The 23,676-nt window shown below is 37.5% G+C and overlaps 1 protein-coding gene across 5 annotated transcripts in view; it reads left to right on the plus strand.

The window, feature by feature from the left end:
* Nucleotides 1-23,676, plus strand: part of DLG1 (discs large MAGUK scaffold protein 1) — a 235,722-nt gene that overhangs the window by 159,675 nt on the left and 52,371 nt on the right. For all 5 annotated transcript variants that reach the window (XM_075556240.1, XM_075556241.1, XM_075556243.1 and 2 more), the window contains 2 exons: nt 2,239-2,341; nt 19,758-19,872. In XM_075556240.1, the coding sequence (XP_075412355.1) occupies nt 2,239-2,341; nt 19,758-19,872 (218 nt within the window). The remainder of the gene's footprint in view (nt 1-2,238; nt 2,342-19,757; nt 19,873-23,676) is intronic.

A 23,676-nucleotide genomic window follows, 5' to 3' on the forward strand; every position in this document is an offset into this window, starting at 1 on the left:
AAGGTAGAATTAGGTTTATGATAGTGGGGGAGGGGTAGCATGGTGAAACATTAAAGAACTGGAGGAAAGTTGTATGCTTCTTCAGTGTTATACTGCACCCTGACTGGCTCGTCTCTTCCTTGTGATCCTTGCATAAGGATCTCCACTCCTCGCTCCCCCTCATTCACATTGATAGGATTTTTTGTTCTGGGTCTTTGATGTCTGATACCTGGTCCCATCGACACCTGATGATCACACTACCAGGTGTGTTTCTTCCATGTAGGTTTTGTTGCTAGATGGGCCCGGACATTTTTAAAAAATCATTTTATTGTGGGTTCATACAACTCTTATCACAATCCATACATCCATCCATTGTGTCAAGCATATTTGTACATTTGTTGCCATCCTCATTCTCAGAACATTTGCTTTCTACTTGAGCCCTTGGTATCAGCGCCTCATTTTCCCCTCCTTCCTTGCCCCCCTCCCTCATGAACCCTTGAAAATTTATAAATTATTATTTTGTCATGTCTTACGCTGTCCGATGTCTCCCATCATCTACTTTTCTGTTGTCTGTCCCCCAGGGAGGGGGTTGTATGTAAATCCATGTAATTGGTTCCCCCTTTCTACCCCTCCCCCCCATCGCCACTCTCACCACTGGCCCTGAGGGGGTTCATCTGTTCTGGATTCCCTGTGTTTCCAGTTCCTATCTGTACAGTGTACATCCTCTGGTCTAGCCGGATTTGTAAGGTAAAATTGGGATCATGATAGTGGAGAGGAGGAAGCACTAAAAAACTAGAGGAAAGTTGTATGTTTCATCATTACTACACTGCACCCTGACTGGCTCGTCTCCTCCCCATGACCCTTCTGTAAGGGGATGTCCAGTTGCCTACATATGGGCTTTAGGTCCCCTTATTAGCAATGATAGGGTTTTTTGTTCTTTGATGCCTGATACCTTATCCCATTGATGCCTCATGGTCACATAGGCTGGTGTGCTTCTTCCATGTGGGCTTTTTTGCTTCTCAGCTAGATGACTGCTTGTTTCTCTTCAAGCCTTTAAGACCCCAGACGCTTTATCTTTTGATAGCCAGGCACCATCAGTTTTCTTCACCACATTTGCTTATGCACCCACTTTGTCTTCAGCGATCATGGGAAGGTGAGCATCATGGAATGCCAGTTTAATAGAACAGTGTTCTTGCATTGAGGAAGTACTTGAGCGGAAACCCAATGTCCATCTGCTACCTTAATACTAAACCTATAAATATATGCACATAGATATATTTCCCTATCATCATATATAAATATATTTACATATGTACATGCCTGTATTTAGATCTCTATAAATGCCCTTTGCCTCCTAGTTTTTCCTCTTATTTCCTTTTACTTTCCTCTTGACCCATTATCGTGCCAGCCTTTATTTGGTTCTCAGTAATTCCTCTCAGTTATGTTGCCCTTGATGAAGCCCTACCAGGCCTCCTACACCCTCCTCTCCATCAGTTGTGGATCACTTGTTGTTCCCTTGTCCCTGGGTTTGTTAACACCCACTTCCTTTGCCCCACCTGCCCCTCTCCCATGTCCCCCTGGAGGGCCCAAACAGTTCTATTTTATTAACTGATACATCTTTTTAAAAATTAAAAAGTTAAATGTAAGTGCCCTAAAAATTTTGTCTTATGTTAGAAAATGAATAATCCATCAATGTACCTTAGGTTGCAGCATATACCAGATATATTGGCTACTTTGTAGAAGTCTTTAAAATGTGAGCAATTTTATTATTTCTGAGTAACTCCTTGTTAAACCAAAAGAATAGAAGCTTTAGTTTTGGGGCAGGAAGAAAGAAAATTGGAATTGAGATGAATAGTAGGGTTGGTGAGCATGTATAAATAGGTGAAAGGTTGCTATAAACAAAATTCAGTTTTCACTCATTGTTTGAAATCCTAGTACAGTGAATTGTATAAATTGTTGGTTTTTCGAGTTATCAGGTAAGGTACTTGCTCAAGAGGTTGATAGACAACCATCTGGAAAATTAGATAGAAATTTTGATTTTGTTCACTTGACATTAAGCACAGTGTTTGTAATAAATAAAGTTGCTTTGAGTGATATTGATCTTTCATTGTGCTATGCATTTGTAGTGAATCACAAGAAAATATTTTACTGATAAGTAATTACAACAATTGTTTAAAAATGCCTATTTAAAGAACAAGCTATTATGATGGTTGATCATTGTGACTAAGTTCTCAAATTAAGTTTTGGTTTGATTTACAGGTAAACAGTGTTGACCTCAGAGCTGCCAGCCATGAGCAGGCAGCAGCTGCATTGAAAAATGCTGGTCAGGCTGTCACAATTGTTGCACAGTATCGACCTGAAGGTAATAAACTCTTGCTATGTATGTTTATTTTATTTTAGATGTAGATTTTAAGTTTTTCATCTTAACAATGTCGCATTTTCTAAGCTTACCTTTTTTGTTTGGATTTGGCTTTATTAATCTAATATTTGTCTAGCCTGAGCCAAATTTACTATCCATGTATTTAAATTTGATGATTAGGTTCTAAGAATTGATATCAGCTAACTACACTAAGCATTCTACCATTATTTGGATTAATTTTCAGGTTGTAATCTTTAATCCAATGTATGCCTTTCTCTAGTTTATTACTCTAAAATGATAAAACCATATGAAAATATTGTAATGATCTTAAAGAAATTTGAGTCATCTGAATTTTTTACAGCTTTTGAATTAGGTTATATTTTATCAAAGTCTAAGACAATGTTTCTAAAAGCCATTTTGTTATTTAAAATAAGTAGAAGAATGCAAGTTTTCCTCGTAATTGTTTCTAGGTAGTGAAGTAGCATGGATATGACCTTGCTGAATCCCTAAGGGAAGTACGTGGTAATGGAAAAATTGAGATTGCCATTTTAAACATATAGAAGACTCTAGTGTACATCCACATAACCACTTTCCAGTAAACCTCAGTGGGATTCTAAAACCTTGAACACCCTAAAGAATACATAGCCTACTTGTTAAAGTTGACAAACAACATGATGAAAAAAGAATGATGTTACTTCATGAGCTAAATGATAATTTAGCAACTGTTATATTTATCAGTTCTTTTCATGGAGTAGAATTTATTTTGTAGCAAAACATACAGGGTTTTTCGCTAATCAAAGTGGCAGAAAAGACAGTACTTGTTATTTCGTACTATGTGCTAGGTTCCATTGCCTTGTAAACCTCAGTCTTTTGCATGCAGTAACCTCAATGGGTGTAAATTCCAAACGAATTGTTCACATTAACCAAACAAATAGGGCTTAACATGTGATAGCAAATGACAATCTATTAATTGGGGTGGGGGAAGGCAAGAATACTGCCTCTGGGAACCATGTATGCTTTTTTATCTTTTGGCCAACACATTCCCAACATTAAAGGTATACTGTGTAGGAAACCAATTTCTACTAATAGTTTGTTTATTATTTAAGCCTTTCATATGTCAATGAAGAATGTAGACTTTTAGTTATGATTATGGGAAATCACTCTTCCCAGAATGCACACAGTAGTAACAAGGAAAACCAACATACATTTACACCCTACTTATACTACTCATACCTCATATTAAGCAAAATTAAAACGATAGATTTAATACTTAGACAACAAGACACAGTCAAAAGTTGCTCAAATAACTGAGTTCTAGCAAAAGCTACTTGGAAAGAAGGGAAGAAAAAGATACGGAACGTTTAGAATCCTCAATAGTAGCAAAACATAGAATATAACAATAGATCGAGTGTCCTAAAGGTAGGGGACACCTATAGACACAAAGCCATTATGCGGTTGTTGGGTTTTGGTGGGTTTTTTTTTTGTCAAGCTTCATGGATATTGGGGTAAGCAGGCTAGAGCCACAGTCCTCCTTGATGTGGTTTGGATTAGAAGAGCAGAGAACTGCCATGTGGGTAAAGCAGGATCTCTATAGCATCAGGTGATGTGACAATCTTCTGTTTACAAGCCTGTAAAGATAACCTGTTTTTCCCTTCCTTTGCACACACCTGAGCCTACAAATACCCAGTTTAGCAAAATTCAACTCATTTCAGTGGAAAACAACTTAAATGTTAACCAGGTTAGTATTAATACAAAAGTGTTAATAGGAAGACATATGAATATGCTGCAGTTTGGCAAGGTAGAGACTAGTCATGAATACATTCCAATTTATAGTGATCTTTTATGTGCCGAGTAGAACTACCTACTTCATCGATCATCAGGCCTGTTTCCAAGCCCCTCTGATGGACTTGAACTGCCAGGCTTTTAGCCAGTAGTTAAACACTTAAATATTTCACCTACCCAGTGCTCTCCCCCCACACACACACACACGAGCACACATGTGCCCAGACAAACACACACATGAAACCATTAGCTAAAATAAAATGAAACGTTGGCCTTAATATTTCTAATAATTTAAGCATTTCACTTCTTTGAAGAAGACCAAAAGGTATAAATGATGAAAAATATAGGGGGAAATAGTGCAAGAAGAAGAAATTAATTTCAGCCAGCAGAACCCAGGAAAGAACAAAGGAGAGATCAGTATCAGAGCCTAAATTGTGAGAATCCAGTGTGTGTGCAGAAGGCAGGGGATGACAATGGGAACCTAAGATTCATTTGTGGAGCTGTACACATAGGGAATAAGCCTCCGGAGAACTCCCCCTCTTAAAACTGAGGGAAGGGACGAAAGTGATCACCAGAGTGCTTGGGAGAGAGGAGGATAGAAGATCAAAGGTGGTATCCGTCTGGCCTGAACAGTTACAACTCTGTCAGTAGATCCCCCGTATGATGCAGTCTGGACCTGATACGGTTTGCAACATTTTCTGTATTTTTGGTTTGTATTGTTTTCTTTGTTTATTTGTTTTTTTGTGCATTCTTAGTAGAGTGTATCTCACAGGTGTTATGTCAGTGGGGTCACCCTTTGAAGCTGTTTTAACATGCTTTCCCGTTTTTCTGTATATGAACCTATAGGGACAGCAAGCAGAATAAGGAGTGCAGAAGGAGCAGAGTTCAGTGGTGGTGGTAGGGTATTAAGGAGACAATGTCAAGGAGTCCATGTAAAAAAAGAATGGTTAGAAACGGATTGTGATAGCAATGCTACAATTCTATATGATGTGATTGAAATATGGAATGATATGTTTTATATATTAAAACCCAATTAATTAAATTATGAGGAAATAGGTTTTTATCGAGATCATGTAAAAAATTTCTTATTATTAATTGAGTAATTCATATCCAATTTAAAAATCCACAACTAATATCTGAAATTGGAAAAGATGAATAGACACTGCATAGAATTCCATGGAGGGCATGCAGGGCTCCTCAAACTTTTTAAACAGGGGGCCAGTTCACTGTCCCTCAGACCTCTTGGAGGGCCAGACCCTAGTTTAAAAAACTAAAACAAATTCCTATGCACACTGCACATATCTTATTTTGAAGTAAAAAACGGGTAAAAATACCTGGCGGGCCAGATGAATGTCCTCGGTAGCCGCATGTGGCCCGTGGGCCGCGCAGAGAGGATACAGCAGGAAACAAGCAGAATGAAGCAAGCATAACGAGAAAGGAGCGTTATCTTGTCAAGGTGAATTCATAGCAGCTCGTGATTAAATTGTGAAAGCTGGAAATAAGAAGAATCAGTAGTTGCAAAATAAGGCTGTAGAAATAAGATGATAAAAACAACTAGAGATTTTATGGTAGAATTTTTCAACTTATTATACTTTTAAATACCTTCTTTCAACAACATATACTACAGCTGTGCACGTGGACTGCATAGGAATCGAACCAACGACATCTGTAGTTTAGTATCAGTCAGAACAAGGACAGGGACCAACTGCATTTATCTCAAGAATAGATTTGACATACTGAACACTAATGATGGAAAACCAGATGAATCGTGGGATGACATCGAGGTTACCAGACATGAAGAAAGCCAAAGGTCATTAAGAAGACACAAAGGGAAAAAAAGGCTAAAGTGGATGACACGAGATCCTTGAATGCAGAGTAGCTAGAGAGTCTAGAAATGAGTAAGTGAAAGAACTGACGGAGGACTTCAAAAGGTAACTCCTTAAAACAAAGTATGGTAATGAAATCTGCAGAGACCTGGGGTTAGAAAGCCAAGAGGGAAGACCATTCTCAGCATCTCTCAAGCTGAACTAAAAAAATTAAAGCCTCCCGTTGCAGTAGTGAAAACGCCTATGGAAAAATTTACATATCAAAAGAAGATAAAAAGAAAATATAGAGTCACTGTACCAAAAAGAATTGTTCAGCATTCAGTCCATTAAGGAGGTAACATATGATCAACATCTGATAGTATTAAAAACCAAGCTGCACTAAAGACATTGGTAAAACACGGGTCTAGGACTTGACAGGATATCAATTGAGATGCTTTGTTAAATTGATGCAGCACAACTGGCACGCACTCATGTATGTCGAGAAATTTGGAAGACCAACTAGAAGATACACAGATCTATTTCCATTTCACCGGAAAGGAGTCTAGCAGGCTTTGATGGTTCTTTGTATCTGAGGAATTGGAGCCGGGGTCGTGTGTGACTTTCTCTGGTACACAAGTGGGGAAAGAGAATCCAAGTCCACATCTGTCTTAGGGTGAATCCTCTGAGGAGAGGTCAGACATGTCTCCCTCCTTCCCTACTCTACTCTGCAACCAACTCTCCCTCCCCTACACTCTACAGACAATACTCCTGATTCTGGGACTGGATTAGGGAAGTCAACAAGTTCTCTACAACAAATCAAGAACAGAAAACAGTAAGGATATGCCGTCTTTTGTCCTCAGCAGTTCCCCTTCTTGACCTCTGCCTTGCTGGGAAAAGTGTTACAGAGGGCACTCTGTTCTGCAAGTCAGCCTCCTGCTGAAAAGCAATCCACTTCATTTGTACCAGGGGCCAGGCAACCCGCTGTTCCATCTCATGGGCTGGGGCTGTGACCTCCGGTGCCACTGCCATTTTAGGCAGAGATCTCAGTGCATTCTGCTGTTGGCTCTTAATTCTTGATGGCGCTAGGATGCTTCTTTCTGCACCTGAGATGGCTGACTTTTACCCCCAACAGAAAGGCAAAACTGACCTATCCCCAAGTTGGACAGAGTCCCCTAACCCTTAACAAATTTCTCTCTCAGATTACCTTACATCCATGCTCCCACCCATTTACTGGGTGGGAACTGCAAAGACTGTGGAGCCATAGCAACTAATTTCACTTCATTGGTAGAAAGACAGGGTTTTTTATTTCCCTAAAGCAGCGGTCCTCAACCTGTTGGGTGGCGACCCCTTTGGGGGTCAAACAACCCTTTCACAGGGATCGCCCAATTCATAACAGTAGCAAAATTACAGTTATGAAGTCGCAATGAAAATAATTTTATGAGGAACTGTGTTAAAGGGTTGAGACATTAGGAAGGCTGAGAACCACTGCCCTAAAGGGTTGCCATTTCCGAAACTCACGGGCAGTTCTTCACTGCCTGACAGGGTCACTGTGAGTCCTCTTCAGCTCAGTGGCTATGAGTTTGATCTTTAGAACCCAAAGTACTCAGGCAACACTCCGTCATTTCAGAAGGTAGTGTAATGAAAAAGGACTACTGCTGTTGACCTAAGGGTTACTGTGAGTTGGTCCAAATTGATCGCATTTAGTGATAGCAACAAGAAAATGTTGAATGTTTTTACAATAGAACACGGGTAATTGCATATATGAAATATCTACAATTTTGTCATTTCTGAGTGGGGGGGAAGCCTGAAGAGAAATATTTTAAATTATAATTTGATATACTCATAAAACTTTCTTAAATAAAGGAACATTTTTATACTGAAAAGGTCCAATATAATATAGGAAAAATGTACTCAGAATGGTCAAAATTTAGAAATAGTCTAGTAAAATGAGTGTCAACTAAGAATGAATCTTTTAGAACCAGGCAAACCATCGTTTGTAAGGGTAAGAATCCGTTTGATAAGAAGAGGACGGACTGTTAAGACGCTCAGTGAGCATAGAAAAGAATAAAGCCTGGTGCCATCAAGTCCGCTTCAACTCACAGCCACCAGGCAGACCGAGTAAAACTATCTATAATGTATCTAAGGCTATAAATCATTATTAAGGCAGATCTTTCTCCCGTGAAGCAGCTGGTGTGTTCAAACTGCTGATCTCTAGGTTAGTAAGCAAGTGCTTAACCACTATGCAGCCAGGGCTCTGGGAAACAGAATAAGGATAATTTTACCATTTTTATTTTGATTGATTCCCAATTAAACTGAAAACACAAGAAGACCTTCTAAAGTTCATGAGAAAATGGAATTAAAAGATAATGATTATTTTCTACCAACTTTTTGAAACACTCTCAAATTGTCAGGTATGTTGGCTCTTACAGTTCAAAGTAGACTGCCCTTTTCCTAGAATAAAGAGTGCATGACCCCAGGCATTTCCCTCTCAGATGATGTTACAATGCTTCTACTCTATTTTTGCTTGTTTTGTTTTGGAGTTTGTGCGTGTATCATTTCTATGCTTCTCCTCGGTGTGAACTTTTAAAATCAATAACCTTTTTTTCCCTAAGTTATATTTTGTTCATAACTCTAAAACTACCTTAGTTTGCAAGGCCCATTTTGGTATCAAGACGAATTTGCACTTATATTTGGTTTGATAGTCATGTCCTCTTCATATAGATCTTCATTCCAACCACCTTGGCTACACTAGACCGTATGTCCTGCATGATTTTTCCAGCTTTGTTTTTCCCTAATATCTCCAATATAATATGTCCGTCCAGGTCTTAATTCTTTTCCTACTTCAGTAAATGTTACCTACATCCATGTTTATGCTTTAAGCTTGGAAGTCACCTTCCTTCCCTTTCACAACTTTTCAATCATGGCCCCTACCCTAACCAAACTCATTATACTCTCAATAAATTCTAAACTTTTTAGTAGATCTTGTAAATCATATAATTGAGCACATCACAACATTGTGCCTCCACTTAATATGTCCCTTACACCTAACCTTTGCCTCATCAGACCACAAAGGCCTTGCCATGGTCTTTCCCGATTCTGTACTTACTTTATTATTCTTTTTTTATAGTATTCTTTTTATTACTGGCTCTCTCATGGCTCCCATCTCCTCGTGGCACTGTAACACTGTGATGTTTTCCTTTCTAACACTTAATACAGTTTATAATGTTTACATAAACCTTGCTATGCAGTCACACAGGAAGATGTCACACAGCCAAACAGTGTTTTGTTCTGTTATATATGAGGTTGTCGTGAATTGGAATTGACTCAGTGACATTAATAACACTCCACAGACCTGTGAAGTAGGTAATAGTATCCTAACTAATAATCAAGTAGAATCAGGAAACAAAGTTATTAATATCTAGGATTTAGTCCCAGGTCTTCTACCTTCAAAATCTAGGTACTTTTCAAGAAAGTAATTTTGGAGTGGTTAGTTCTAACAGTGTTGCTTTATACTTTGTCTTTTACAACAGCTAATGATGCTGGCAGCTAAGTATTGAACTGCTAACCACAAGGTCTGCGGTTCATTGCCACAGTGTCCCCAAGGAAAACAATGAGGCTGTCTGCTCCTGTTAAGATATATATCCTCAGAAGCCCTATATAGGGTCAGTATGAGTTGCAATCAACTCAGTGGCAGTTTGTTTAATATGGGGGAGGGGGGCGATACTACCAAAGGAACCCTTGTCACGCTGTGGGTTCGGCCTTGGCCTCCTGCTTCAAGGTTGACAGTTCAAACCCACCAGCTGTTCCACCAGAGAAAGCTGAAGCTGTCTGCTCCCATAAATATTTATAGTCTTGGAAACCCTATTAAAGATAACTATGAGTCAGAATCAACTCAATGACAGTAAATTGGTAGCTTTGCCTAGTAAACACAAATGGATACCCACAAAACACAGAAGACATGACGCTGCCTTAAGAAAACAAAAGGAAGGAGATCATTTGCCCTGACATAACAAAGCAGTGGGAATCTAATGGATAGGACTTAGATGGGCAGAGAAAATAAATTATATCCACCTGAGAAGTAATAGAGATAAAGAGAATAGAAACTTAAAGTACCATATATACTCTAATATAAGCCAACCCGCATATCAGCCGAGGCGCCTAACTTTACCACAAAAACCGCGTTAAAAATGTGCTGGAAAACTCGGCTTGTACTCGAGTATCTATGGTATGTTTTGACTACGTATTTGCAAAACTTACTTGCCCTTCTTACTGTGTTGCTACTTACCTTTTGTGTATTAGACAGTGGCACGATACAGCTTCCTGTATTATTTAATATTATTTACACATTTTAAAAGGTATACTTTGTTGTACAGCACTGTAAAACATTCTGCATACATCAGCAATACGTAACTACAATGAGGGTCAAGGATATGAATTGAAGATAAGAATCAGATATTTTTTCTTAGTGAACTGGCCGTTTTAAGAATTACAGAAGGTATCTCCTGACACTGATAATCATTTTCCTGCCGTTAGTGTCTTTACTAAAGATGAATCCCTTGGGGTTCTCGGCTGACCTATACAAGGTTGACAGTTCATTGGTAATCTGACCTATACACATACAGAGTAAAGAGGTAAGCTTTTACTGGGAGTAAGTTTTCTCTTTCAGAATCTATAGGTTACCTTATTGATTTTCTATAAAGTTCTAATACAGCTTTTCCAAATTGTGAACTTTATTTCAATTGTAAGTTATAAGAAAAATAACTATGGAAGACATTTAAAAGCACCAGGTCTGTTCATTGTCATCAGATTAAATTCTTCCTGTTTGAATAAGCGTAAAAACTGGATGCCAAGGACAATACTAAAAGTTTTACATTGTTAGTTTTTCAAATTAGTATAAGGTATAAGCCAGTTACTGTTATCCAAGTTAGGTTTTAGATAAGGAAACCACAGCAAAAAGAGGTTAAGTAACCTGCCAGTTATACAGTTTATCAGTATATAAATGGGGAGTTCTTCCCCTTTGAACTCTCTCTAGAGAGCTAGCTTACGTCATGGGTAGCCCAAACTTTAGATACCGTACCCTGTTGTTCCTCAGTGACGCTCTCATGGTACTGTGCGCTAGGCATGGATCTGCTAACTGCACAATTAGCATGTCAAACCACCAGCTCCTCCTCAAGAGAAAGATGAGGCTGTGTACGCCTGTGAAGATTTAGTCTCAGGTTGCTTTGAGTTGGAATCAAACCTATGTTGTAGATGTACCCAATCTCCAGATTCTATTTCCATTCTGATTTTCATTGCTGCTCAAGAGGACGAGAGGTGGAGACTGAATAGAGTAGACATTGTATTTCCTGGCAAGCAGCTGCCATGGTGATTTTTAGATTCCACTTAAGTTTTTTAGCCTCCTGCTTTTATGCTAATTAACATTTTAGTCTACTTTTATGCCTTTAACTTTCAACTCTTTATTGCTAATTAAAAGCAACCATCCTGTCTTTTTCTCCCCCACCCTCCCAAAAAATCCCTTCTTTAAACTAGTCATAATGTGCATTATTTTAGAGTTATCACTCTCCAGTTTTGAAATATTTCATTGTTTAGGTGCTGTCGGATTGGTTCTACCTCTGTTCAACAGAAGGAAACACTGCCCAGTCTTGCACCATCCACGCAATTGGTACTATGCTTGAGCCCATTGTTGGCAGCTACTTTGTCAATCCATCTTGTCAAGGGCCTTGCTGTCTGTTGCTACCCCTCTACTTTGACAAGCATATTGTCCTTTTTTAGAGACTGGTCTCTCCTGATAACTTATCTAAAGCATGCCACTCAGGGTCTCACCATTCTTGCTTCCAAGCAGCATTCTGGCTGTACTGGCTCTCAGACAGATTTCTTGTTCCTTTGACGGTCCATTATACTTTCAAGATTCTTCACCAGCACCATCATTCAAATGCATTGACTCTTCTTCCATCTCCTTATTCAGTGTCCAACTTTCACTTGTATACGAAGCCATCGAAAATACCATGGGTTGGATCAGGGACACCTTAGCTCTTACAATAGCATCCTTTTTTTCAACACTTTAAAAGAGGTTTTGTGTGGCATTGAATATAAATGAGTTTTATTCTTCATAGTAGGCATTGTATATTTGAAGGACATTGGGAGAGTCCAGTTTCTCCACAAGTCTCTTACTTTCTGATCACTCAAAAACCAAACCAAGCTCACTGCCGTCTAAATGATTCTAACTCATAATACCTCTGTTACCTAAGGTAGAACCACCCCTTTGACTTTCCGAGACTAATTATTTTGGGATTCGAAAGCCATATTTTTCTTCTGTTCACTTCTAGTGTAAGGGAAACAATAAAGGTTGGAAGTTGAAAGGGGGAATATTTTCCCTCACAGAAGGGTCACAAGGAAGAGACCACCCAGTCAGGGTGCAGTATTGCACCAATGAAACATACAACTTTCCTCTAGTTCTCTAATGCTTACACACACACACACACACACACACACACACACACACACACACACAATTCTACCTTACAAATCTATTATGATCTCAATTCAGGCTAGACCAGAGCATGTACACAGGTACAGATAAGCACTCACAGCACTAGGAGTTAAGGACAGATAAACCCCTCAGGACCAATAATGAGAGTAGTGATACCAGGAGGGGAAAGGAAGAAAGGAGGAACTGATTACAATGATTGACATATAACCCCCTTCCAGGGAGCCGAACAACAGAAAAGTGGATGAAGGGAGAGAGTGGTCGGTGTAAGACATGAAAAAAAAAAAATTATCAAGGGTTCATGAGGGAAGGATGGTGGTGGGGGAGGAGAGGAAATGAGCTGATATCAAGGGATCAAGTAGAAAGAAAAATTTGAAAATAATGAACAGATGTACAAAAGTGCTTGACACAATGGGTGGATCGATGGATATTGTGATAGGTTGTAAGAGCCCCCAATAAAATGATTTTTTTAAGAAAGAAAGGGAATGTAATGTAGAAAATCAACTACTAAACAATTTCTCTCTTGAGCAAAGCATTAAACTTTGAGTAGGCATTTCAGATTTTCCCCAAAAGAAATACAGTTTGGCAGAGGCATTTTTGAAATAGTGAATGTAGAAAAATTCCCTTCAAATGATGATTTGTCTGGTATACTTTGGAATGTGATTTTTAAGAAAATGATTTGACCAAAAGAAAATGGGTAAAAGGTAGTAATTGACAGGCTTAAAACTCTCAATTAATTAAAAGAAGAAATATAAAGGTAGGAATCATAACTGAGCACATAAAATAAGAGTCTTCAAAGGAAAATAACTTTAATGAAAGTGTTGGAATATGTTCTGACATGCTTGCAGACTATGAAAATATGAGTAGGCGTGAACAAAAGATGAGAAATTTAAGAAATTTGTAGTACAGTAGGGATGGATGAAATTTTCTAATATCTAAATATTTAATATCTGGAATTTAAGTGTTCTATAATAACGTAGGTAGTTCTTTCTGGTGTGTTATAATAAATGCCCAAAAGAGTGTACCACTCCATGATAAGCCTAAACTCCAACGCATTCAACTCAAGCTTTGTGGTTCAGCACACCCCATTTCCTAAATTAAGTGACCAGAGTCACCCTCCTCCAAAAGCCAGGCTCCCACACCAAAGTACTCAGTTTTTCTTGCTCCGTGGGAAGTGTCCACCATTCTGTTCCATGCTCTATCTCCTGGTTCAGCTGTTGCTCCTCTGATGGTATTTCTATATCCAAGACGTTCAGGACACAGGGATCTCAGATCTAGAGGACATGCTTCACTCCTGGCTCTTGATGGTAATGAGATCCCTCTGTAGGGATCTGTAGTCACTATCAATCAAAATTGACTCATTGCTAAAGGGGATTTGTTTTGGTTTTGGTCCAAAGCTATAACGCAAGGAAACACTGTCCTGACTAAAAACTCCTGTCTAAAACTTCAGGAACTAACTTTACACAGAAATGAATAACAGAAATGATTAAGATTGAACCTAGTGAAAAGCTTTTTCAATAATGAAAATAATAATTATTGACTATACAGATAATGACAGCCTACTAGAATATGCTAACAAGTCAAAACTGTACCCTAATGTTTCATAATCAAGTTTAAGAAAAATACAAATGTTAGGAATCAGAAAATTATTAGAAGTTAAAAATGTTTTAATGTAAAAAATGGTTTCATTAGAGCCAACATATTTTCGTAAAAAGATACGTGGAACCATGGAAGCAGCACACCAGACTGATCACGAGCTGTCAGTAGGATCAGCTGTCAGGCATCAAAGAACAGAAAAACCTTACTGTGAATGTGTGGAGTGGGGACCCAAAGCCCATCTGTAGGCAACTGGATATGCCCTTACAGAAGTGTCACAGGGAGGAGATGAGCCAGTCAGGGTGCAGTGTGGCAACAATGAAACATACAACTTTCCTCTAGTTCTTTAATACTTTCTACACACACACATAGACACTATCATGATCCCAGTTCTACCTTACAAATCCAGCTATACCAGAGCATATACACTGGTACAGATCGGAACTGGAAACACAAGGAATCCAGGAGAGATGAACTCCTCAGGGCCAGTGGTGAGAGTGGTGAATACCGGGAAGTAGGTGGGAAGGTGGGGTAGAAAGGGGAAACAGATCACAAGGATCTACATATAACCCCCTTCCTGGGGGACAAACAGCAAAAAAGTGGGTGAAGGGAGACATTGGACAGTGTAAGACATGACAAAATAATAATTTATAAACTATGGGTTCATGAGGGAGGTGGATGGGGAGGAAGGGGGTAAATGAGCTGATACCAAGGGCTCAAGTAGAAATAAAATGTTTTGAGAATGAGGATGGCAACAGATGTGCTTGATACAATGTATGTATGTATGTATGTATTGTGATAAGAGTTGTATGAGCCCATAATAAAAATATTTTTTAATGTGAAAAATAGGAAACCATTTTTTCAACATTTTATTATGCTTTTAGGTAAAAGTTTACATAACAAATGACTTTCCCATTCAACAATTTTTATATAGTTTTATGACATGAATTGAAAGCTAGGAAATTTCTCAAATTAAAAATAGGGAGTTCTTTGTACAGCTCAGGCAATTAAGTTCTAGTGCTATCAGGTAGACAGAACAAGGTTGGTCTGTAGGCAAGTGGTGAGAAATGCTCAAGGAATTGGTGGAAACAGTATTCAGTCTGAAAGGGCTCCCACTGGATAAGTCAAGAATAATTTGAGCATTCAATAATGGAGTCAAATTAAATCCATTGAAATAATTAGCAAATTATGGACTCATACTAACAGAATGAATTCATGGACTTCTAATCAACTCCACAGCAGACACTCAAGTAAGTTCATCTTGCAGACCACTTGCTGCTTGGCACACTACTTCCCTCCACCATCCCCAGAGGATGCCATTATCTTTTAATTCCATTGTTCTACAACCTCTCACTCCCCTCATGAAGGAATCTCCTTGGGTAAAAAAAAGCAGTCAATGACACAGAACTTGTACCAAAAAGATTTACACAGGAACACATCTGGGGGGAAGTGTGTGTGTGTTTTAGTTTAAGCTACATATTGAAATGAATCCTATGCATAATCACTGGCATTTAAAGAAAAAAATTATTTGAACCTCTAGTCTCGCCCACATACAACAAAAAGAATCCCTTTAAAAAGAAAATCAGATTGTTATCCAAATTTCATCTGCAGAGTTTCATGGAGGACAGTGGGGTCAACATACCCAAAGAAGACACTACAAATAGAACTGACTCATATAAAGGCTGCAGTGAAATTTATTAACAATGTAATACTTTGTTCCTAAAATAAGCCAGTAGTTCCCTAAGTGGGCGATTTGCTATAATGGTGGTTGCTAGATGATCCTAAACCAAACTCACTGCCTTGGGAGTCAGTTCTGACTCATGGCAACCATCTAGGACAGGGTAGAACTGATCCACAGGGACTACCAAGGCAGGCATCTACACATATTTTTATCAGAACTCAAGTGGAACTCGTCCAAATCATTGAAGCTTTGCAACACGTTTATATAAATGCTGCCCAAGAAAAAAATTTAAAAATCATTTCATTGAGGGCTCATACCACTCACCACAATCCATGCATACATCTGTTATGTCAAGCACACAAATAGCAGTTTTTGTATGCATGAACTATTATTAAGGAAGGTTGGAAAGAGCTAAATGTTAAATTTAAAGCAGAGGAGTCAACTCAGTATTAAAGTGACTGGTACAGGGGAGGACTTCAAAGGGGTAATCTTGGTAGATTTTCTCAAGGGACACATGGTGGTTTATTAGGGGAAAATGTTTTCAGAAAATTGCACTGGTGGGAAAAGGCTAGGTAAGTTGCCCTGGGCCTTTTTCCTTTTCCTTCATGGCAGTGCACATGCCCATGCTTAGAAGGCAGCAAGGGCTGCAGAACGTCACTGGATAACCTTATCCCAACTCACCCTACATTCCTGACCTTAACCCTTCAGACTTCTTTTTGTTTCCAAAACTCAACATTTCAGAGGCAAGTAAATTGTGCCTTGATGATCCCCAAACTGTCATGTTGATGTGGTGCAAATCAAAGAGCGGGGAATTCTTCCAAGTCGATTGAGAGAGACCTTCAGAAGGCCTTGATGGGGATATGTTGGAAACAATTGTTTCGCATTTGTGTTTCTCTGATTTTGTAAAAAGATGCACTGTCTGATTTGTTTGCATGTGTGTATCTGTTTATATTATTTAAATGAGAAGCATAAACCTTGTTAAATGATGTACATGCATAATCGCCCGAGGAATGGAAGACGGTAGAGAAATAGAAATTAGACTTCTTTGAATACCCTTATTCTATAAGTTTTACTCTGAAATTTTGTGAATATTTTACCTACTTATAAAAGCAACAAAAATTTTAAAAGTAAAAACAAAAACATAGTTATGTATCCATTTGGCAACATTACTACTCAGGAAGCAACTATTCCAAATGCTTCTACCAAACCTCAGTTAGGAAATAGCGTTCCAGGTGATGTGACAATGTTAGCACTGTACAGTGATGAGTATGTATAGCCCATCCAGGGGAATAAAGGTTGGTTCTTAAGTCGTCCCCTCTACTAAGAGAGTTTTACCAATGCCCCAAGGAAACAAAGACTTGGTTGACGCTCTCTACTAAAGTCAAGTCTTAATCTCACCTTAATCTTGTCCATTAGTATAGTCGGGAACACCGTCCACAATAGGATAATAGCCACAAGCGTAGAATCCAGAATTATATCACATAAGGAATTATGCGGAGAAGGCTGATGTAAATTGACTAAAACTCAGTGCTTAAGATTTTTGGTGAATTGCTGCTTCTCTGAATATTAGTATTCATTAAACCAGCTTGATGGTGGTGAAAAGAGGACAAAATAATAGTCGTGCTTATTTTACCTTAAACTATGCAAACTCATAGACAGGTTGCTTACTATTACCACAAGACTAACTGTATACTAAACTAATGACACTATCAGTGGTTATGCATTGGGCTTCTAAATGTAAGGTCAGTAGTTCAAAAGCACAAGCCAGCTCCACAGGGGAAGGATGAGGCTTTCTACTACTTTGAACATTTTCAGGGTTAGAGACTCAAAAGGACAGTTCTCCCCTGCAGTGTAGGGTCACTATGAGTCAACATTGACTTGATGGCAGTGGAAGTGATTCTCCAGGGGGGTGATTGATAATGTTGGCTAACAAAATGACAGTCAGGTCTCCAAGGTGAGCCAGAGACATAAACCATAGATGCATGAATTAATTTTGAGCTTGCACTTAGTGCTAGCCCTAATCTAAGAACAATTAGTTCTTATGTCATGGCCCTGCTTGGTTGGTGCTCACCCTCATGAAGAGATCACTGAAGATATAGGTGCTACAGCAAGGTGTGGTGAAGAAATTAGATGGCTCTTGGCTACCAGAACGAATAACATCTGGAGTCCTACAGACTTATTTTAAATAAGCAGCCATCTAAGTGAGACATCAACTAAGTCCACATGGAAAAAGCATGCCAGCCTATGTGATCCAAGGCTTGTAAATAATATACATAATCCGAATCTAAAAGAAAGAATGGTATCAGACCTTGAATTGTGAACACTTGGTTTTTAGAAGGCTATAAACGACAGTGAAAAGGGCCCACACATATATTCCACTTCTGTGAGCCTCCTCTGTCATGGTTAAAGGATGTGGCTAGCCCTGCTGTCAGGCAGTATTGTAAAGTTAATTGTGGCAGACATAGTTCAATTGAATGCATTATCTTAGCATTTCCTCTCCCTTCTGACTCACTTTGAAGTTGTTTCAATTAAAAAAAAAAGTAAAGGGGAAATACACTTGGATGAAACCCCTGGGGAATCCTCTCTGACCATGGACAAGGGCTGTGAACAGCTTTGCTCTCCTGCAGGATGCATTAGAAAGTGGATTGTTGCCAATGCAGTTGGGTTAGAATTTAGCATGTTTTAAGTATTAAAGCATCCATTCAAATTCATTTTTAGTATTTCCTGCTTTCTTTTCTATTGAAGTTTATATTTTACTTTGTGGTTATTGATTGTTTTTTAATGTTTTTCTGCATATGAAATCCAGGACAGGTGACTCTAAAGACATTACTGGTTTTTTGGTTCCTCGGGAGTATGGCAGGAGGGGGTGCGGAGAAATGAGAAATTAATAATGATGAGGACAAGAATGAAGAAAATGTTCTATAGTTGATTGTGGGGATGATTTTACAACTCTTCTTGATGTGATTGAACTATTGTATGATATGTAAATTGTATGGCAATAACACTTAAAAAAGTAGAACAGCTTTATAATAAAATCAGATGGAGCCTTTTCCTAATTATAAAACCATCTATTTAGACTATGAGAGGATAAGTAAAACATACCTCTCACTAACTTATTGTCCAAAAAGTAATGATGTCATTTGGTATTTATATAACGATATGGCTATCCTCCAGTTTTGCATAATGCCATTTTCACTTCATGACCTGGCCTTTAGAACTTAACCACATCAATAAGTGAGGAGTGGGTGTATGGAGTGGGTGTATGTATAGGGAAAGGGTTGCAGGTTTTTTTAAAGTTATTAAAGTTGTTTAATTAATGAATTCAGTCTCTTTTTTGACAATGAGAATATATGATACTTTTTTGGCAATGAGGATATATGATACTGAAGAGAAAAATCACATTTTTAATCAAAATATTGTAGATACATTTTATGTTATTTTTATCAAAATATAGTAAAGAAACAAAATTGCTTTTGTATATTTACTACTGTGGTATTTTGATAATTCATCTACTGACAAATGAATTTACATAAGTTTTATTATTGAGTTGTTAGGATGTGTTTTTCCTGTATTATTTACCCTACTTGAGTTCTGTACTATATTTAGAAGGTAAGGTTAACTGATTCCCCCTGGTAAATCAGTGTTTTGTGTAAGTTGACTGCAGACCTAATTTTTAACATGAAAATTAGAACGACAACAGTATCCGCTAAAAAACTGCTGCTTCTATCCGAAGTATGGAAATTCTCTTTAATTAAAGTATAAGCCAGCCCAAATATCAGCTGAGACACCTAATTTTACCACAAAAACTACACTTTAGAAATGTGCTGAAAAACTCGGATTATACTTAAATATATATGGTATACTTAAAATAACCCATGGAAAAATATTTTAACTCCTAATTTATGAGACATTTGGAAATTTATTAATAATATTTGTATTGGGTAAAAACTTTAACAGATTACTATTTTAAGAGTCTGACCACAACTTATCACTTAAAGATATTTAGTACTTTAACTTGTTTTTTTGGAATTATCTATGAAATATAACTTTATTTTTATTTTTCAACAGAGTATAGTCGTTTTGAAGCTAAAATACATGACTTGCGGGAGCAGATGATGAATAGTAGCATCAGTTCAGGGTCAGGTTCTCTTCGAACTAGCCAGAAGCGATCTCTCTACGTCAGGTAAATTATTTTATTCCTATATGGTAATCCTTAATTATTTATATGGGCAGTTTTTTGTTTGTTTTTCAGAATTTCCATTATGAATTAATGAATTTTACCATAGAAAAATATACTATAAATCAAGGAAATAATTTCTTATATAGTTGGTTTTCTTTTAGCGTGTCTTTTATGAGTTCTACTCTTACAATTTTACTTATGAAAGTTGCATTACCCCTTAAATCAGTGGTTTTCAATCTTTCTAATGCTGTGACCCTTTAATACAGTTCTTCATGTTGTGGTGACCCCCCCCACCATAAAATTATTTTCATTGCTACTTCATAACTGTAATTTTGCTGCTGTTAATGAATCGGGCAATCCTGTGAAAGGGTTGTTTGACCCCCAAAGGAGTCACGACCCACAAATTGATAACCGCTGCCTTAAATGATGATGTGATGAAAGATAACAATCAATATGAAACAGGAATTTTAATTTTAAATTGATGTTGTATTGAGTTTATTATAAGCTTTAATATGTGATAACATCCAATACATATGAAAATGCTTCAAAAAATTCTGGAAATTTTTTATTATCTCTCAATTCCATTTTTCCATGAGCTTTTGGAAGCCCACTTTTATTTACCTATATATTTTTCTTAAAAAATAACCTATTTTGAAAATATTTAATTACATAACAATTTCCATCATAGCTGAGAGCTTGTGGAAATGATAGCTTAAAATGTAAATATCTTTAAATAATACCTATTCGGGAAATTTTCACATAAGTATGTTGGATACTTGGGAGAAGATAATGTTGTCCTCTATTTCCTATTTTTAAATCCATGTTGCCACTTTAGTAATTCAGAACCCCAGCTTCAGAGAAGGCTTTCCCTCTGTATGGACTCTGGGGAAAGGTCCTTGTCACCTTTTAACATCTGTAGGATTGACATTCCGTGGAGATCTCCATGTGTCCTTGGCATCAATTTTCCCAAGTCTAGAAGGCTCATAGTACAGGGACTCGAGCATTGTGCTCCACTCCCACTCTCTTTTTGTTGGTAGTAGTTGATCCCCCTCATCTCTGCTTGCTTGTTTAATCCCTTTTATATCTTGAGAGACATTCACTTAATATATAATGTAACCCTGTAGGTTGTATTCTGCTTTGTTAACATAATTCCCTTTAATCTTGCGTAATATACATCATAGAAATGTCTATAACACATAGGATAATTACATTAGATCACAAAATGGAGGACAATCTCATTATACTGAAAATCATGTCACAGCCAAGATGACACCAATTTTGAGGTATGGGGGAAGTGCACAGTTCAATCTATGTTGTTATTGTTCTGTGCCAGCAGGTTGGTTCTGACTCATTGTCCCCCTATATACAATAAAACCATGCTACCCAGTCCCACACCATCCTCAGTTGTTATGTTTCAACCCCTTGCTATAGCCACTATGTCAATCCATCTTATTGAGAATCTTTCACTGACTCTGTACGTTACCAAGCACTAATCCTCTATTTTACCAAGCATGGTGTCCAAAAGTTGGTCTCCTGTTAATAAGTCAATAGTGAGACAAAGCCTTCCCATCTTCCCTTCTAAAAAGCCTTCTCACTGTACTTCCACCAAGACAGGTTTTTGTCCGTTCTTTTGGCAATCAATGGTATTTTGAATATTCTTCACCAGGACTACAATTCAAATGCATCGATTCTGCTTCCATCTTCCTTATTCATTGTCGAATTTCCACATGCATATGAGGTGATTGAAAATAACAAATGCTTGAGTCAGGTGCACCTTAGTCTTTAAAATGACATCTTTACTCTTCAACACTCTAAAGAGTTCTTGTACAACAGATTTGCCCAATGTAATATATCTTTTGATTTCTTGATGGCTACTTGTATAAGCATTGATTGTGAATCCAAACAAAATGAAATCTTTGACAACTTCAATCTCTTCTTCATATTTCATTTTGTTGTCTATTTGCCCACATGTGAAAATTAGGGTTTTCTTTACATTGACTTGTAATCCGTCCTGAAGGCTATAGTCCGTGACCTGCATCAGCAAGTTGAGTCTTCTTGGCTTTCAACAAGCCAAGGTTGTGTTATTTGCATATTGTAGGTTGTTAGTAACCCTCCTTCTAATTTTCTCTTGTTTCAGCATTATCTTCCATCAAGGTCTAGACAATTAGAATGTGGTATTTCTCCATAACTCTTCCTCAGGAATCTATGCCCTTTAGTTTATAGCACATTAAAATATGTTGCACAAGAAGCTAGTTTTGATAAAGTATACAAATTAAAATATTAAAAAAAGCATCGCACTTCCTTGACATTTTAATATTTAAAAAACCAGCAGTTTGGTTTCCTGGAGGGAAATGTTATTTTAGATCATTGTCCTGTGTCCTTTGAGAAAATCTATCGAGAGTGTCTCTTTGAAAGGTTCTGGGGAATTGGAGAGCCGACACAAATATGTAAGAGAAGAAAATGTTCTGAAATTAATTATGGTTATGATTGTATAACTCTTCTTAAAATGATTGAATGATTTTAAAAAGAGTGTCCCTTGGGAATTACAGTGTACAGCTACCACACATTCTGCACTGCCCTCTTTGCCTTGAATTTAACATGCCCAGCAACTCTTAGTGAAAACCACTGTTATGATTGGACCCTTTACATTTGAAGACATGCTAATGAAAATAATACAGGCGTAGTACTGTGAGAGTTTGGAACTATCCATTTATCATAGCCATATATTTAAGCATGTTTGGTTTGGAATTTGTGTATGTATGAACTAAAATCCTCATAGCAATACATTTTGACTTGCCCTTAAATATAGTAACTACATCTAGAGCAAAAGGAAAAGCATGTAGGTTTTTTAATTCTCATTTTTCTTAATACTTGCATTATTAATTTTTATAATATTTAATATATTCAATTGCCTTTTATATTATTTCTAATTTAATAAAGACTTTAAAAGGCATACAAATGGAAACATATTAGGCTATACTTGGTTTAGTACTTTTGATGAATTACCTTCATTTTTAAATAATTTTTATGTTTAGAGAAGTAGTATAGTACTTGAACTTTTAAAGTCCTATCAACAGATTTATAAAGAAATATTATTCACCTTTCAGCAACTCCGTTTTTTTTAATCATTTTATTGGGGGCTCATACAATTCTTATCACAATCCCTACATCCATCCATTGTGTCAAGCACAATCTACTTGAGCCCTTAATAGCAGCTTCTCATTTTTCCCCTCCCCCCAGCAACTCAGATTTATTCTGAAATTTCCTGTTTTCGCTGGTCTTTACTTGTAGATTTCTAGTTTATCATCTTTAAGGTTTTTTGCTACTATGGTAAATGAGAACTCGTCTCTCTCATGTCAATCTACTTATTCTGCCTCTTTTTCTCTCAAACATTATTCTATCACCGTTTTTAAAATAAATTTAATAGTATGTACAATTGTATAAATTTGTAATATTAGTCAGTACTCAGTCAAGTGTGACCTTATAAGTGTACTTCCTTTTTTCTGCCATACATTATTTTTCCTAGACTTGAGAGTCTCGTGTTTTCATTTAATTTTCCATGTACTTATTTCTGATCTCTTTCTTTGTCTCCCAGTAGCTTATACAGAGTTTTTTACATAGTGAACCATGATCAAAAATGTAGTCTCTCACACTAGATAATCTGTTATTTCAGTTTTGTTTTGTTTTTCCATCTTTCTGCTCAAGGCTGGAGTGGTCGCCCTTTAGGCTTGTTGTATTGCTCTCACAGGGGACTTCCTGTTGCTGTTTATTCTTTCCCTTTTACTCTTAAGCATATTAGTCTACTTC

This window comes from Tenrec ecaudatus, chromosome 8, assembly GCF_050624435.1.
Source record: "Tenrec ecaudatus isolate mTenEca1 chromosome 8, mTenEca1.hap1, whole genome shotgun sequence".
Classification (NCBI taxonomy): domain Eukaryota; kingdom Metazoa; phylum Chordata; class Mammalia; order Afrosoricida; family Tenrecidae; genus Tenrec; species Tenrec ecaudatus.